The sequence below is a fragment of the Pseudochaenichthys georgianus genome, chromosome 1 (assembly GCF_902827115.2).
Source record: "Pseudochaenichthys georgianus chromosome 1, fPseGeo1.2, whole genome shotgun sequence".
Taxonomy (NCBI): Eukaryota; Metazoa; Chordata; class Actinopteri; order Perciformes; family Channichthyidae; genus Pseudochaenichthys; species Pseudochaenichthys georgianus.
The window spans coordinates 44,451,598-44,470,086 of record NC_047503.1 but is presented as its reverse complement, the minus strand read 5'-3'; the positions used below and the strand labels follow the sequence as shown (position 1 = coordinate 44,470,086).

Genomic DNA, 18,489 nt, shown 5'->3' with positions numbered 1-18,489 from the left:
TTGAGCGTTGTATTTTAATGACCGGTACACATTCATCATTTTAGCTCACTTTCAAACTGACAAAACCATGATCTACTGCACACCAGTTTCCTTCATAGATGATACACCGTAATAGTTTTGCAGTTGGTGTATAACGACTGTTCTACCGGTAATTCAGAACGACATTTTCTGCAAATGTTGAAAGCCAAATATGTTCAGGTAGAAGGAGGACCTTACATTTCTCCGGCGGAGTGATGGTGATGGTCTGTGCTGTGAACTCCTCGTCGAAGTAGCGTGTGTCCGTCTCTGAGCTGACCTGCGGCTGGAAAGGAGGGACCAGCTGCAACCAGACAGGAAGTAGAAGGAGACAGGAAGTAGACGGAGACAGGAAGAAAGAGACAGTTATTAAAGCGGAGTTTGCTGTGTGAGGATACAAAAATACATGGAATTGTTAATTGATATATTTATTAAACTACATTCAATTCGAAAGGCTTCAATGGCATGTGTCGCCAAAGCAATGCTGACAGGAGTTGCAAAACAAAAACAAATAATCTATATTGTGGGGGAAACTTCTGAAGCAATGGAGAGTCAGGACTCAGAGAGACACGAGGAGGGCTGGAGAATTCACGAGACAGGTCATGGAGCCACGAGTTGACCACACGGATGAGTTGCCACAATCAATTCTGAAGAAACCTTCCTCTCACATAGGCGCGTTCACACCGCAGTACTTTTCCCACTTTAGTTCCGAAGTGTTGCGTTCACACCAAAAAATATCCGGAACTACATTTCGTTCATGAGAACCTTTTCACCCCCTTTTCCGTCTCTGCTAGAGAGCAGGGACTTTCGTGGGAGAAAAAGGTTCCTATGTCTGATTGGCTGGGCGTGTTGCAAACCACGCCCCTTAAAACTCAAAAAAAGTTTTGTGAAGCCGCCATTTTATTATCCTCGCATTAGCATTATTAGCGTTAGCATTATTAGCATTAGCCCAGCGCACCAACGCAGAGACACTAACTTATGGCAACACAAAAGAAAACATCGGAGCGGTGGAGATGAGGAGGTGTCGGCGTTCTGGCGATTTACTCGGAAGGCTGGGGAAGCCAACTCCGGGGACTTCCGGCCGGGGACTTCGGGCGGCAGTATACGCCGTGAAGTGGTTTGCGGCCTGCCAGTAAACCCAAAGCAGAAGAAGAAGAAGTGACGTCAGCGGCTTCATTTGCCTAATCCTCCCCCAGGGACTTATTCCGGTGTGAACGCGATCTGTACTTAGTTCACGAGAACCAGTAGCTTAGCAGTTGCTATATGACAGCACGGCGTTGCTAGTTAATTTTCAAAAATAAATAAACAAACAATACCAGTGGGCCAAGCACGAGCCTGTTCATATTGTAGCGTTCACCGCTATTCAAAATCACAGATCACTCGAGCCTTCAATGTCGAAAAACGTTCTCTTTATTTTCTGGTATTGACGGCCACAGCCACGCCTTACAGAACCAATCAACAGAGGTGGCACCAAGTCATTGTTTTGCAAGTCCGAGTCAAGTCTCAAGTCTTTGCGCTCAAGTCCAAGTCAGGTTGGGCAAGTTCAAGTCAAGTCCAAGTCCAAAACGTTGTCTTAAACAAGTCATTATGTGCTTTTCACCAAATGTAATGACATCGATCAACAGAATAATACTTAATAATCAAACCGCTCTTTATTAGTCACATTAATAATTTAATAATCCATTTTCTCTCTGCTGGTAAAGTAACGTGTTTTTCTATTTTAAGAGGGATCAGTAAGGTAAGGCTACCGTGACGGTTTGATTCAGAAGGAGTTTAAGTTTAAGATCCCTGATGTTGAGGTGACAGAATGTTTATTTCCACTGGGTACAACATGTTATAAGGGACCCACGATCTATCTGTATGCCAGGGATAATGTGCAGCCAGGCGGTCTCTATGGACACCTGAATCTAGATCCCCCTGCAGGTGGTACTTTAACTATATTTTGATGCCAATACTTTTCTACTTTTAATTGTAACATTTTGAATGCAGGACTTTTTATTGTAACCGAGTATTCCTACACTCTGGTACTTTTACTCAAGTACAAGATCTGAACTCCTCCTGCTCTGGAGGTGATTTACAAATCCTGCACTCAGCTTACACACACACACACACACACACACACACACACACACACACACACACACACACACACACACACACACACACACACACACACACACACACACACACACACACACACACACACACACACACACCACACACACACACACACACACACACACACACACACACACACACACCACACACACACACACACACACACACACACACCACACACACACACACCACACACCACACACACACACACACACACACACACACACACACACACACACACACACACCACACACACACACACACACCACACACACACACACACACACACACGTTGGAGATCGCGGTCGTTTACGCTGACTTGTGAGAAATCTTTCCATTTTCGATCTGTGTTCACATACTGAGAATTATAACAACATTAGCCAAGTAACAGTTTGCGCTTTAACTTACAACGACCCCTGATAGATCTCGCGAGAATGTGTATAAATATATATAAATACATTTTCATAACAAAACAATGGGGTTGCTAAGCCGTTGCTAGGCCAATTGTTGGAGTTGCTATAGCAACTCCAAGCTACCCCCTGGCGCCGCCCCTGATGAGAACTAAAGAGTTCTCATGAACTAAGTTCTGATGAACCTTTGTGGGGAAAGAACTGTGGTGTGAAGCGCCTACGTGATGTTTTAACTAGTTTGGAGGAGGGTAATCCACATTCTTCACTCGATGGACTAAACAGCTGGGGACACGGAATAACTTGCAACCGACGCCTAATGGCCTCGAAGATTTCCAACCTTGGAGACATCAAACCCCGAGAAGGAAGCGTTCCATATGTCCCCATAACAATGAACTACGTGTGACCCAAAGATGCCGGGCTTAAACTGGCGACAACAACACATGGCTGATGCAGCCCCCCTCTTAAGGGAGATACCAGATGCCAAGGCTGGTCATAACCGTCAGAGGGCAAAAGGTAAACCTCTGTGGGAATTATTCCCAAACATATATAAATATATTTTCCTATCTTTATAGTTTGTGATTATTAATTACGAACTGCGCCGTCCTGCATAACGAGACATTTTATATCTGGTACTTTAAGTATACTTTGATTGAAGTACTTTTTTACTTCTACAAAAGTAGGTTCTTTAGGTTTTTTTCATTTCGAATGCAGGACTTCAACTAACCAGTTACTAATCGACTGAAAGCCAAACCAATCAATCAGGTGGCTTCTTTTAAAAAATCAAGCTAAAGAAGTATACATTTAATTGATATTGTTCCATTATAATTTCAAAAAGAAACCTTACATTAAATACAAGTATGCATAAAACATACACACAAATAAAAACATGATGCAATGAAACATAAGGTTTGTTTTATTTAATATCGGTAGACGCTGCATTCCTTGTTAAACAAAGACATTTTTTAGAGGATTGTTTGGACTGCTTATTGTTCTTCTGCTCGCGTAAAGATGAGGTCATTGTTTTTCTATTCTGGAGTTAATGCTTCTAACAGCCATTTTGAATAATGAGGTAACCCTGATCCCAGAATATCTCAGGTAGGCAGTTTTAGAATAACTCCCCGCTGTCTCCCGCTCTCACCTTCTTGTCGTAGACGTCCTGCCAGTCGACTGCATTGAAGTAGCTGTGTCTCATGATCTCCTTCGCGTCATCCGGCCCGCCGCCCAGCCTGTCAGAACACAGAGAGGAACTCATCAAAACCTGCTCCAACAACGTCTCCATCAATGGACCCAGAATATCCACCTGCTACGCATCCCAAAATAACCGCCGGGTGAGCGAGTTCGCTGCGAAGCTGTTTCTTCATTAGAGGCAGAGACGCCTCCGGGACAATCGGAGGGAAATTAGCAGCAGCAGATCTGTGAAACGGCACTTTGCTGAACACCAGTCATCACGAGGACGACTGTTCTCTGATCACAATGAGGTTTAAACGGGAATTAACTGCTGAATTCTGGGAAATAAAACCAAATATATATTTTATTCTGTGGATAAGAAACTGGGGCGTGAGCGGTCAAGAAGTTCTTTTTGTGCTAAACCTTAAAGTGCTGCTTTTGTACTATTATCCCTCCCTGTGTGTGTGTGTGTGTGTGTGTGTGTGTGTGTGTGTGTGTGTGTGTGTGTGTGTGTGTGTGTGTGTGAAATATATCTTACTTATTTAAAACCAATGTGTAGACTGATGCTTTAGGACAATTTAAAGCCACTCGTTTTTAAACATTTAGTTATTACTTCTTTTGTGTCTGTTTTGTTCAATGTTCAAATTACATCAATATCATTATGTTCAAAAAGTAACCTCATATGCGTATCGGTGTGTGATGCACTTTCTCGTTACCTTTTTTGTAGGAAAAGTGCAATACAAATAAAGTAAGGTTGATTTATTGAGTGATATTTCTCCCTTTACTGTGAAAGCCAGGAGATGGTGTGTGTGTTTAACTCCACAATATGCATGTGTGTGTATGTGTGTGTGCACGTGTGCGTCTGTGTGTACGTGTGTGTGTATCTGTATGTGTGTGTACGTGTGCGTGTCTGTGCATGTGTGTGTGTACCGTTTGTTGGGGTCCTTGATGAGCAGCCCTGACAGCAGCAGCGGTGTGTGTGTGTGTGTGTGTGTGTGTGTGCGTGTGTGTACCATTTGTTGGGGTCCTTGATGAGCAGCCCTGACAGCAGCAGCGGTGTGTGTGTGTGTGTGTGTGTGTATCGTTTGTTGGGGTCCTTGATGAGCAGCCCTGACAGCATTAGCGGTGTGTGTGTGTGTGTGTGTGTGTGCGTGTGTGTGTACCGTTTGTTGGGGTCCTTGATGAGCAGCCCTGACAGCAGCAGCGGTGTGTGTGTGTGTGTGTGTGTGTGTGTGTGTGTGTGTGTGTACCGTTTGTTGGGGTCCTTGATGAGCAGCCCTGACAGCAGCGGTGTGTGTGTGTGTGTGTGTGTACCGTTCGTTGGGGTCCTTGATGAGCAGCCCTGACAGCAGCAGCGGTGTGTGTGTGTGTGTGTGTGTGTGTGTGTACCGTTTGTTGGGGTCCTTGATGAGCAGCCCTGACAGCAGCGGTGTGTGTGTGTGTGTACCGTTCGTTGGGGTCCTTGATGAGCAGCCCTGACAGCAGCAGCGGTGTGTGTGTGTGTGTGTACCGTTTGTTGGGGTCCTTGATGAGCAGCCCTGACAGCAGCAGCGGTGTGTGTGTGTGTGTGTGTGTGTGTACCGTTTGTTGGGGTCCTTGATGAGCAGCCCTGACAGCAGCAGCGGTGTGTGTGTGTGTACCGTTTGTTGGGGTCCTTGATGAGCAGCCCTGACAGCAGCGGTGTGTGTGTGTGTGTGTGTGTGTGTGTGTGTGTGTGTGTGTGTGTGTGTGTGTGTACCGTTTGTTGGGGTCCTTGATGAGCAGCCCTGACAGCAGCGACTTGGCGTCTGCAGACAGAGTTCTGGGGAACTTGATCTCCTCCATGAGGATGAGCTCGAACAGCTTCTCGTGGTCCTGGTTGTAGAACGGCAGGCGGCCGCACATCATCTCGTACGTCACCACGCCCAGACCCCACCAGTCCACCGCCCGGCCGTAGTCGTTGTCCTCCAGCACCTGAACACACCACATGGGACGCATTGAACCACGATGTTTTCTATTTAAAGCAAAATGGAAGCAACAAAGAACACTTTCATTGACAGTGTTCAGAAGTTTGTAATCAGCTGTTATATTGATGTTTTTCTTCTGTCCTTCAACAACGCCATTTTTAATAGTGGTAAAAAATCATTTGACACTAATTTATCAAAATCTTTCTAAGACGTGACGTTTCACACGGAGGTCAAGGGATAGACGCTAGGAGCTGATTTTTGGACTATTCGAGCGCGACCCTGGACTAACCTTTTGTTTATATTGTTAATTCCAGCTTGTTGGATGCATTACTGTTGTGCACACGACACTGAAACAAGAACCTGTTCTATTTAAATGCGTACACATTTTGATACTGAACTTCAATTTGCTTTAAACCAAAATCTGCAGATTCGTTTGTATTATTATAGAATATATATTTGTCTTTCTGTCCTTTCAAATTACAGTCTGTTTGAAGCATTGCAATTCCTTGATACAAAATAACCCTTATTGGACAAGAGGACCTTCTCCAACCAAAAGAATGAAGCCATTTAGAAATATAGAGAAGTCCTGTTCGACATCTCACTGGACCGAATTAAGATTTTGCGGCAGGAGATCTCAAACTTTTGAACAGAACCGAATATTAATAACGGAAGAGGCCATGTAGTTATTTGGTGACCTTAACTGATCTGACATCTGCTCTCCAATTCTCAGAATGTGAAAATCGCTTTCAAGATCTCCACGAGGACCACATTAGAAGAAGTGAAATAAGGCCCTGACATCCTGCTCCGCGGTAAGTAAACATTAAGCTGCCGTTAGAGGAACTACACGTGACGGTACTTCCACAAATGAGACTCCCGGTGGTTGTGGCCGAATGAAAAACAACACGCGACCAAAACACACGACAGCGAGACTCAGTTTGGGATTTTATATAAAGTTGTGGGATAGTTTCACTACACTGTTATCCACACCAAAATAACTCACAATAGTTTGGGATATCTGTAAAAAAATATCTAAAACAAATAATAATATAAAATAAACAAGGAATGCTATTAGGATAAAATATCTTCAACTCCATTCATTGAATGTTTTCTCAATTCCTTCAGCTAATTAAATAAACTTATGTGAATCAGATTGTGTGTACTATTATCCTTCCCTGTGCGTGTGTGTGTGTGTGTGTGTGTGTGTGTGTGTGATATACATCTTATTTAAAACCAATGTGTAGACTGATGCTTTCCGACTATTTAAAGCCACTAGTTTTTAAACATCTATTAGGGGAGGGAGACAAGGGAACGTATCTAGTTGTCTAGTGTGAATGTATCTAGTTGTGTGTGTGTGTGTGTGTGTGTGTGTGTGTGTGTGTGAGTGTATCTAGTTGTGTGTGAGTGTGAATGTATGTATTCTGTGTGAGTGTGACCTCTGACCTCAGGGGCCAGGTACTCTGGGGTCCCACAGAAGGTCTTCATGGTGGCAGTGTCGGTGATGCCTTCTTTGCACAGGCCGAAGTCTGTGATCTTGATGTGGCCGTCTTTGTCCAACATGAGGTTCTCCAGCTGGCGAGGAGGACAACAGACATTAAAAACATGACCCTCGATGTTATCGACCAATCTGGACTTGCTTCTCAATGAATGTTAAACTCAGAGCCGTAAACCCAAGTGGTGATTATGATTCATCTCAAATAGTAATAGTGAAGCAGAAACCAAAACAGAGAGAAACCTAAATCACATAGAAAAGGTAAAAGCTACTAATTGTATCCATCGAGCGTCCTACACCCCCCAGAACATCAACTTCTCGTATTTGTAGAACCCGGTGATAAGCGTTAGATTCCTCTCAGGTGGAGTCTACCTTCAGATCCCGATAGACGATCTTTGCAGAATGAAGGTAATCGAGAGCAGAGACGATCTCAGCGCCGTAGAAACGGGTGCGGTCCTCCGAGAAAACTCTTTCTCTTGACAAATGGAAGAACAGCTGCAAACAAACAAGACAAATGTTGTTAAGTATATTCATTAGGTAGAAGACGAGTTATTAACATGCAGTGAAGCTCAGAATGGGGTCGTGACAGGCCGTAGCTACTATTTTAATAATTAATTAATTATTAAGGCAATCAATCGAGCAAAACTGTAAGATATGTAACTATTTATTCTTGTAACTTTTCTTACTGAAGTGCAACTGTCTAACCAACGCAGCTACAGCTCCCTCCATACTTTCTGATGTTCCAGATTATTCTTTCTATGCATGGTTTGCTTCATTCTCCCCACGACCATCCAGGCTGCAACAAATATTTTCAGCAAAACCATTTCTAATAAATGAAACAATCTTTCACCAAACAAGACGAATACATAAGAAGTGAATAATCTCTCTGTGTTAAAGTGATTTCCTTAAAGGTGGGGGAGGTAAGAACGGAGAAACCGGCTCGAGATCGCTAGAATTTGAAAATACACAACCGGAAAAAATCTGCCCCTTCCTCTCAGAGCCCCTCCTCCAACACACATGAACGCCACATGACCAATGAGGGCATGAGATAAGTTTGTGCCCCGATGGAAGGCTGACAGGCAGGTAGGCCATCCGGTTACTTTAGCCGGGCCGGCTCAGATGATTGGTCGAGCTTTTTACAGCGCCACGGCTTCCACAGATGACATGTTTTAATGTATTTATTGTCAAAGAATTTCATGTATTCATTGCTATCGGGATGTTAAGAGCATTCCATGGAATATAACAAAGTGTTTCTGAAGTGAATTACCTACCTACCCCCCCCCACCATCATTAAAAACCCAGGACAGTGCAGCCACGCCCCCACAGCGAGAGGAGCGAGAGCTTTCTGTTGAAGCTCTCCTCACCGTTCTTCAATAAATCTTGAAATAACTTCCATGTGAAAATAAGACGGAACATCAGCCGGCATCAAACATTTATTTTTTTAAAGCGACTCTTTGAAGTCTCACCTCTCCTCCGTTGACGTACTCCATCACAAAGCACAGCCGATCCTTCGTCTGGAACGAGTACTTCAGAGACTGCAAACACACACACACACACACACACACACACACACACACACACACACACACACACCACACACACACACACACACACACACACACACACACACACACACACACACACACACACACACACACACACACACACACACACACACACACACACACACACACACACACACACACACACACACACACACACACACACACACACACACACACACACACACACACACACACACACACACACACACACACACACACACACACACCACACACACACACACACACACACACACACACAGAGCTCAGCCATTTGTTTCAAACACATTTCTATTTTTAAAGACGCTTCGTGGTCTGCGCCTCCTCCTTTCTGTGCACGACATCTATCGAGAGCTCTTTGATGTGTCCCTGCTTCTCTCTATTTATATCTATTCACATGTGTTACAGCAGCACAGGTGTGTCTTCGTGTAATGTGCTCATCGACATGCTGATACTCACAGTTAGGAATGGATGCCGAGTGTTTTTTAATACCCTACTTTCCGTGAGTGTGTGAGCAACTTCGTCCTGCGATGGGAGACAGAGCGGGAGATTAGTCAGGAGACACTTTCTCGTTGTAGTCACAAGGAGGACGATGTAATTGTTAGGGAGGTGTGTGAACATCGGGACCCTGCCATTTCAAACCAATCTGTTACTGAGATCTCTAAATATACATCTCTCGACTAACACGGAAGGTGATGCATTTTCACTTTTGCTGTTTTCACACTTTAATTCATTTGCTTTCAAATCTGAAATATGACATTTCCACCCAGTGACCATTCACATGCTTTCCAGGGAAGGACCGTATGTTAATCATCTTATTTTCATATATCTATTTCTTTCATTATTTATTTCCAATTGTTTGCATTTCTACCGTGTTCCCTCTCTTTGTATTGAGACACAGCAAAATGAAAAAAACAGTTGAAACTCTGAAAGTGAAATAAGGTAAATAATAAAAGGACCTTTGCTATGATGACTTCCTTCTTGAGGATCTTCATGGCGTAGTAGATGCCGCTCGCCTTCTCCCTCACCAGAATGACTTTCCCAAAAGTGCCTTTGCCCAGCAGCTTCAGATAGTCAAAGTCATTCATCGTCTGCGAACAAACAAGAGAGGAGCACGTGAGGAAAGAGCTTGCTTTTCAAAGAAAGGACACTGGATGTGAGACGGGGTGAATGTGTCGGCATCTCCTCTTCATATTTGTTTAAAGAAAGTCTTTGTTTTGAGCGATGTCTTGTTTGAGACGATGGTCACCTTCCGCTTGTAGTGTCCGATGGAGGTGTCCATCTCCTCCTCGTTGACGTTCTCGATGGCGGAGGAGGGGCTGCAGAGGATGCCCTCCTCCTCCTGCTTGGCCAGAGACTCTGCGACCGTCTGGATGGCCTCGGCCCACTCGTCCCTGCAGCACACAACAAGCGTTAGACTCACCCTCTGACTCCCCCTCTGACTCACCCTCTGAGCTTAGACTCACCCTCTGGGCTTTAGACTCACCCTCTGAGCCTTAGACTCACCCTCTGACTCCCCCTCTGACTCACCCTCTGAGCTTAGACTCACCCTCTGAGCTTAGACTCACCCTCTGGGCTCTAGACTCACCCTCTGAGCCTTAGACTCACCCTCTGACTCACCCTCTGGGCTTTAGACTCACCCTCTGACTCACCCTCTGAGCCTTAGACTCACCCTCTGGGCTTTAGACTCACCCTCTGACTCACCCTCTGAGCCTTAGACTCACCCTCTGACTCACCCTCTGAGCCTTAGACTCACCCTCTGACTCACCCTCTGAGCCTTAGACTCACCCTCTGACTCACCCTCTGAGCCTTAGACTCACCCTCTGGGCTTTAGACTCGCCCTCTGACTCACCCTCTGACTCACCCTCTGAGCTCTAGACTCACCCTCTGGGCTTTAGACTCGCCCTCTGACTCACCCTCTGAGCCTTAGACTCACCCTCTGACTCACCCTCTGAGCCTTAGACTCACCCTCTGACTCACCCTCTGAGCCTTAGACTCACCCTCTGACTCACCCTCTGAGCTCTAGACTCACCCTCTGGGCTTTAGACTCGCCCTCTGACTCACCCTCTGAGCCTTAGACTCACCCTCTGACTCACCCTCTGGGCTTTAGACTCACCCTCTGGGCTTTAGACTCACCCTCTGACTCACCCCCTGACTCACCCTCTGAGCCTTAGACTCACCCTCTGACTCACCCTCTGAGCCTTAGACTCACCCTCTGACTCACCCTCTGAGCTCTAGACTCACCCTCTGAGCTTTAGACTCACCCTCTGACTCACCCTCTGGGCTTTAGACTCACCCTCTGACTCACCCTCTGAGCTCTAGACTCACCCTCTGACTCACCCTCTGACTCACCCTCTGAGCCTTAGACTCACCCTCTGACTCACCCTCTGGGCTTTAGACTCACCCTCTGGGCTTTAGACTCACCCTCTGACTCACCCCCTGACTCACCCTCTGAGCCTTAGACTCACCCTCTGACTCACCCTCTGAGCCTTAGACTCACCCTCTGACTCACCCTCTGAGCTCTAGACTCACCCTCTGGGCTTTAGACTCGCCCTCTGACTCACCCTCTGAGCCTTAGACTCACCCTCTGACTCACCCTCTGGGCTTTAGACTCACCCTCTGGGCTTTAGACTCACCCTCTGACTCACCCCCTGACTCACCCTCTGAGCCTTAGACTCACCCTCTGACTCACCCTCTGAGCCTTAGACTCACCCTCTGACTCACCCTCTGAGCTCTAGACTCACCCTCTGAGCTTTAGACTCACCCTCTGACTCACCCTCTGGGCTTTAGACTCACCCTCTGACTCACCCTCTGAGCTCTAGACTCACCCTCTGACTCACCCTCTGACTCACCCTCTGACTCACCCTCTGACTCACCCTCTGACTCACCCTCTGAGCCTTAGACTCACCCTCTGACTCACCCTCTGACTCACCCTCTGACTCACCCTCTGACTCACCCTCTGACTCACCCTCTGACTCACCCTCTGACTCACCCTCTGACTCACCCTCTGACTCACCCTCTGACTCACCCTCTGACTCACCCTCTGACTCACCCTCTGAGCTCTAGACTCACCCTCTGAGCTCTAGACTCACCCTCTGAGCTTTAGACTCAGCCTGTTGCACAGAATACTACGCTTATAACACCAATGACTATGTATTATATTATATATGTGTGCACCTCTTGGCAGACCATTTTATTTCATGAATTATTTTTCTTTAATAATAAATAAATGTATAGATATTAAGAGAAACACATTTATTTATTTATTCCACATATGGCAGTTATTTTAAAGCATAACATGTAGGCCTACACTTATACCGCTTTTATTTATCTTTTATTTATAGCGCCCGTTGGAAAGGAGCAGGAGCTCATTTCACGGTTGTTCTTAGTTATTGCGTTTCTGAAGGTTTTGTGTTCAGTTTGAGATTTATTTACTCGGAGTAACTTTTCTTTGTATCTTTCAAAAACCACTGGCATTACTTTTTATTTGTTGCAAGACTCTCCTCTCAACCTGCCGGCCGGGGGGAGACGGAAACATCACCGGACCCCCAGAGGAACAGAGGAATGACTTGTCTTGATGTTTCTCTTCCTCACTAGCTTGTATTGAATAGAAACGTGAACCAGTTACTTCCCAGTGCTTCTATAACACTTAGGAAAAAGGTTCAGAACGACATTGAACTTGTTGGTTTCCTTTCACATGTTGTGCCGTGTGAGGCAATGGAAGGTCCAACTCATGTGAGCTGTTGGAGGATGTTGTGAGCGGAGTCCAGTGACAGGTCATCAGTCATGATATGTACATTATATCGGGTTTCTGAACGAGAACCGTGTAAAACTTGGAGTGGAGCCGTGGAGCCGCGGCCCCCCCCCCCCCCCCTGTTTCCTGTCTTTCTTCTCACTGCTGAGACAAACACTCGTTCAGGACTGAAAACCACACATTTGATTTGTCCCTAAAGCCACGCCTTTTCAAATGTTTAACATGCGAGGCAGGTTTCCTTTCCAAAGCGGAAAGGCTTCAGGTCGCAGCTCCTCCACACAATCAGTGTTTCTGGTCAACTCTGCGCAAATATTCAATATTCCAATCCACTTTATTTCTATAGCACATTTAAAAACCACAGGGTTGAACAAAGTGCCGTACATCAACAACTGTATAAAAACATACCATAAATACATAAAAACAGACAGGACATGAAACACATGTAGAGACAATGAAACCAGATCAGAAGCCACAGACTGAGAAACTCCGACATGACGTAAAAACACTAGTAAGGTAAAATCCCAAATGTAAAAGCAAGTGCCACCTGGTCTGTAAATGCCAGGGAGAAGAAGTGGGTTTTTAAAGGAGATTTAAAAACAGGCAGAGTTGGAGCAAGTCTAACCTGGAGGGGCAAGTCGTTCCATGCTTTTGGAGCTGCAGCAGCAAAGGCTCTGGCCGTTTCTCAATGTGGAGTAGACCAGCTGCAGAGCCACTATTTCAAGTATATACGCCATCGAGTGGCGCCGAAGGACTGTTTAAATGCCCAGCATTCGGCGCCACTCGATGACGTAGTATACTTGAAATAGTGGCTTTGCAGCAGGTATACTCGACATTGAGAAACGGCCTCCGTCTCCTCGCTGCTTCAACCTTGATTTAGGGACTACCAGAAGTAATCCGTCAGCCGACCTAAAAGATCTGCCGGGTAGGGGGGGCCAAACCGTTCAGGGCTTTGTCTGCAAACAGTAACATGTTCAATTGTATTCTAAAACTGACTGGTAGCCAGTGTAAAGAGGCGAGCAAGATGTGCACGCCTGCCTGTCCTTGTAAGGAGGCGTGCAGTATTCTCCATACTGGGAACACTGGTCAATATATCGCACATTCCTGCACAAACCTTTCAACCATTATGGAAAGGGCTTTTCTACCATTTTTGATTTTAGGATTCTTCTACTTGCTTTTATCTTCCTCTAATTACTGCCCAAAAAACGAGACGCATTTCCTGTGTGTGTAAATGTTTATGGCAATAAACCTATTTCTTATTGTAATTGGTTTTAATTGTGAAACTTTAATATAATTTTGGCTGAGAATTGACCTCATGATCCAAAATATAACAAATGCAACTTTGAAATATTGGCAATCATTCACATTCAGTGCTAGGTATTTACTGTAGCTAGTTTAGCCCTTTTCTCCCTGGGTACAATCAGGCCAGATAGATATGAGGAGGAGGAGGAGGAGGAGGAGGAGGAGGAGGAGGAGGAGGAGGATCAGGATGAGGATCAGGAGGATGAAGAGGATGGGCGCTCACCTCTCATCAGGAGTGTCCACGTGGAAGGTCCTCTCGATGACGGTGGTCCACTGCAGGCAGCGGATGATGAAGGTGTTCGGCTTGGGCCGCTCCGTCTTCATCAGCTGGCATTCTGCAAGAACCACAGAGAGAGGGATGAGGGCACTTAGAGAAGTGGGGTCCTTTCTCCAGGGCGGGAAACATGTTGCCTGTTGAGTCGGACTGTCTTACTTGCTACAGAGAAGTTGTTGAGGGGGTACGCCAGGTCCGAGTCCTGCGGTTTGTCCTTGTAGCCGATGAAGGATCCGTCTGACTTCAGCAGGAAGTAACGCGGTCGCCAGTTCTTTATGTACTCACCTGGAGGAGGAGAATAAAAAAGGGACACCAACCGGTTACATATGCACTTCTATTGTATTCGGGATTGTGGGAAACGGTATTTCCATCGCTCTGTCTGTAAACACAAACTGAAAGATGGACAATAAAGTTGACTTTGACTAATATGAGTGTGGATTGTATGGCAGTATCTCTTCTTTCACCCTCTGTCTAAAACCAGATGCTCTGATTGGTTAGCTGGCCGGCTCTGTTGTGATTGGTCAACCGCTTAGCGATGTCCCGCCCCTTAGCCTATCACGTACAATGTGTTGGAGCGCGAGCCAATCTCTTTTTTATTGATGTGGAGAAGCCCGTCTCTCTAATGTCGGCATTAGCCTGATAATGAAGCTGAGCCGTCACCTCACTGCATTATTCAGTCCGACTTCATTCACCTCTCGTCTGTGTTCTGCGGAGGGGTGTTATAACTAACTAACTAAATTGGCAGTTTGACAAACAGTCCAATAATTAATTGTTTGATTAACAGAAACAAATATTAGTATCGATTCATCATTTTAGTATTTATTTACGCAAACATTTAAAAAAAGGTTGCTTTCAGACACTTAAATACGGAGAATACCTGCCTTTTTTTATTATATCATATCAAGTGAATTCATTTCGGTTCAGCAGGACGTAGAAGGTGCGAAAGGGGCAACTTTCCCCCAAATGTAAGGCCCTATTCGACCAGTCTTTATTATCTTGCTTTGGTTCTATTCTCATGAATGATGCTGCGATGAGACCTGATTTCCCACTGGGGATTACCTTACCTTAAGATGTACCTTATCTTATTTTGATTAAAAAAAAGAGTACAAATAATATGCTGCCCCTCTTGATGTCCTATCTGAAAACGTGGCCTTTGACTGAATTCCCCTTTGTTTACAGATTGAATTGGTTCCTCCATATGTGACGTCCTGTCCGATATCCTGCCGAGCAAGAAGCGCATAGCAGTGAAGAAGATGCCATTTCAAGTCTCCAAACACCTTTGATTGTTACAGGTGTGTTCATCAACTGAATCAGCAACTCATGACTACACTGAATAATGTACATACTGTACAACTGAGGCTCCAGATATATCAATAATGTATTTTCTGTGTTTCTCGAAAATTCAGTTTCTACAGCCCACTTTCCGCAGCGTCCTGAACTGCGTGTGAACTCTTGAGTTTTGCTCTCAAACAGCCCGGAGAGGCTGCTTTTCTCTGAGAGGCCGTTTGGCCTGAAGTATAAGAGCACACAGAGGTGCAAGAAACAATTGGGGGACTTGTGTGGGACGGAGAGGAAGGAACCGGAGTGTTAGGTCATCCTCTGAAAGCTCATAGTGCCACTGAGAAACCACACACACACACACACACACACACACACACACACACACACACACACACACACACACACACACACACACACACACACACACACACACACACACACACACACACACACACACACACACACACACACACACACAACACACACACACACACACACACACACACACACACACACACACACACACACACACACACACACACACACACACACACACACACACACACACACACACACACACACACACACACACACACACACACACACACACACACACCTCCGCTAAGCCCTGCTCTCCGTCTGGCAGGTAAACAGCCATTGTTTGAGTGCCGTTCTTCACGCTGGCCACACTAAGCTGCGTGAAAACACGACTCTTCTGACTGTGTGTTCCCTCCGGGCCCATTGCAGTGAGTTCACCTGAAAACACGGGGCTTATGTCGTAGCATGGACCAGTCACACACTACTTTCCGTCAGCTCTTTGGGATTGCTTACAAAACTCAGGATGTGCTGTTGTTGTTGTTGTTGTTAGCCAAAGCTTATGTCACAACTTCTGGATGAATAACTAAATTGTGTGTTTCCGGAATTACATAGTGCCAATTAAAGAGTCAATAGAACGAGTCGGGAGAGTTACCAAGCTGTTTCTTTCCGTCCCACTTCTAACAAGATAAGAGCAAGAACAGTTTGGTTGTTTATTGACTGAAAGTTGCAGAAGAAGAGATTCAGCCAGTTCTCTGTTGCTTTCATTTCTGTGTAAACAAACGACTCAACAACAGCTACATGTGTGCTCCAATTGCACACCACATAATAATTACATCTTGGTTTTAAAGAAGGTGTTTTGTTTCCCTGCAGTCGTGTGTTCCATCGGTCTGCAAAGCTTAAGATCCCTGTTTCTATTGGCTAGCGCTCCAGCACATTGTACTGATAGGCTAAGGGGCGGGACATCGCTAAGCGGTTGACCAATCACAACAGAGCCGACCAGCTAACCAATCAGAGCAGACTGGGCTCTGGTTTCAGACAGAGGGTGAAAAGAGGTGCTGCAGCACAGCAGTATGAGGAAAATAAAGAGCTTTTTGAACATTAGAGCATGGAGACATGTAGAGACACTACATACTGATATACACCTGAACATGAGTATAATAGAGCCCCGTTAAGTATGAGTATGTTTATAATGATGAATTTGGAAATTAAGTATTTAAAAAAAATACTATTATAATTATATATTTGAATGGTAACGTATGTTTCTGTAGAATCAGCCCTATATATCATCTGAACACTTCCCCTGTAGAGAGAATTAGAAAGTTTCCTGTGTGAAAAATACGTGTTACAATGAAGCGTGTAAATGCAACACTCTGGCTCTTTGGTGTGAGAAGTCAGGTAAATTATAAAAGGGAACAAGAAAAGGAAGTCAGTTGAAGAATACCAGAGAGCAGCAGTCTTCTGAGGCGGAACATGTTTAATTTCCCTACACGACAAAAACCCATTAACCACGGCAGACACACAGATACATTCATTCATTCAGACCAACAGACACACAGACACCCACAAGGAGTCAAGCACATCCGCCATGTTTGCAATAACTCAGCTTCCTCTGTGTGAAAACTACAGAAAGGAGAAGCGACATCTTAGTGCTGTTGTTCCCGTTCTGTCAGATAATGTCAGCTGTGGCAACACCTTTATCTGAGGGGAACGTAAAGAAAACATTTTGGAGCCAGACCGTCAAATCCTGCTCAAAATGACTAAACATGGCTGCTGTGATGGTCTGTACTTCACAGACAAAACCTACTCTGTAAAACATCTGTAATAGCCTGGCTCAATATAAACACAATGTACTTAACTTGACTATGATGATTAATAAGATAATGGTAATAGGCTAGTGGAGCCTCGCAGATGGGGGTGCTGCAGCCCCCGCAACATCCCCCACTTCCCGCGTCCATTCGCGATGTCTCGCTGTCTCGCAGACCCCACGCCGCAAGCAGGAAATGAACCCAGCTCACACTGTCCGCTCCTCGCAGCAGCGAGCCACGCAACGTCCCGCCAACACAGCACCCAGCCCCCACGCAGCATTCTCATCCGTTCGTCATCACTGGTGTCATTTCCTGGTTGCTATCAAACGCCATGGTAACACATAATCACTGATGTTCTGCTGTAACGGTGGTGGACTCATCAGAACAGAGTGGGCGAGCTGACCAATCAGAGCACAGTGGGCTCACAGGGAGGGGGGGGGGGGAGCTCCAACAAGCCGTTTAGGACAGAGAGTGAATACACAGACTATACGTAGATGCTGTGAGAAACCAATGTGAGTTTGGAACATTGAACAATGTAAATCTATTCTAGTAGACCTCAACAATAGAATTATGATCAGTAGAAATGGCCATGCCACGGGACCTTTAAGTGAACTGAAACCAAAAGCAACAGAGGAATTTATATTGCATCCTTAACCAGGGACACTCAACTGGTTTAGCCTTTATAGTGCTGATTATTTGAAGTATTTCAGCTTCTCAAATGTGCTGCTTCATCAGTTTTAATTGTCTGGGCTTTGGTCTGTGTAACTCTGGGAATAAGTGATTGGCATGTATTCAACATTTCCTGTAATCTTACTGAGTTACTGATGAAAATAATACAACTAGTGTTGGCTGCAACACGAGTTGTATCAGTCCTGACCAGCACACTTACTAGTCTATGTTTTTCCTGCCTAGTGACTCTGGGGTGCTCCCATCAGGACAACGTGTTCTTTCAAATCATATTGTAACAACCAAGCGTCCTAATTTATAATTCATTTTCATGCACAGATGTATGGACAGATATCAGACTTTCACGGGTAGCTTAAAACACTTT

At 45.3% G+C, this 18,489-nt stretch overlaps 2 protein-coding genes across 3 annotated transcripts in view; one reads left to right on the top strand and one right to left on the bottom strand.

Moving 5' to 3' along the window:
- LOC117450830 (protein SPMIP3-like) overlaps positions 1 to 18,489 on the top strand; it is a 349,252-nt gene that overhangs the window by 295,559 nt on the left and 35,204 nt on the right. The gene's annotated exons all lie outside the window — the stretch shown is intronic.
- akt3b (v-akt murine thymoma viral oncogene homolog 3b) overlaps positions 1 to 18,489 on the bottom strand; it is a 29,350-nt gene that overhangs the window by 1,397 nt on the left and 9,464 nt on the right. For both annotated transcript variants that reach the window (XM_034088779.2, XM_034088788.1), the window contains exons 3-13: positions 14,194 to 14,319; positions 13,984 to 14,095; positions 9,957 to 10,101; positions 9,667 to 9,798; positions 9,167 to 9,232; positions 8,612 to 8,680; positions 7,518 to 7,640; positions 7,097 to 7,225; positions 5,449 to 5,663; positions 3,682 to 3,769; positions 217 to 319 (exon numbers count right to left, since the gene is read on the bottom strand). In XM_034088779.2, the coding sequence (XP_033944670.1) occupies positions 217 to 319; positions 3,682 to 3,769; positions 5,449 to 5,663; positions 7,097 to 7,225; positions 7,518 to 7,640; positions 8,612 to 8,680; positions 9,167 to 9,232; positions 9,667 to 9,798; positions 9,957 to 10,101; positions 13,984 to 14,095; positions 14,194 to 14,319 (1,308 nt within the window). The remainder of the gene's footprint in view (positions 1 to 216; positions 320 to 3,681; positions 3,770 to 5,448; positions 5,664 to 7,096; positions 7,226 to 7,517; positions 7,641 to 8,611; positions 8,681 to 9,166; positions 9,233 to 9,666; positions 9,799 to 9,956; positions 10,102 to 13,983; positions 14,096 to 14,193; positions 14,320 to 18,489) is intronic.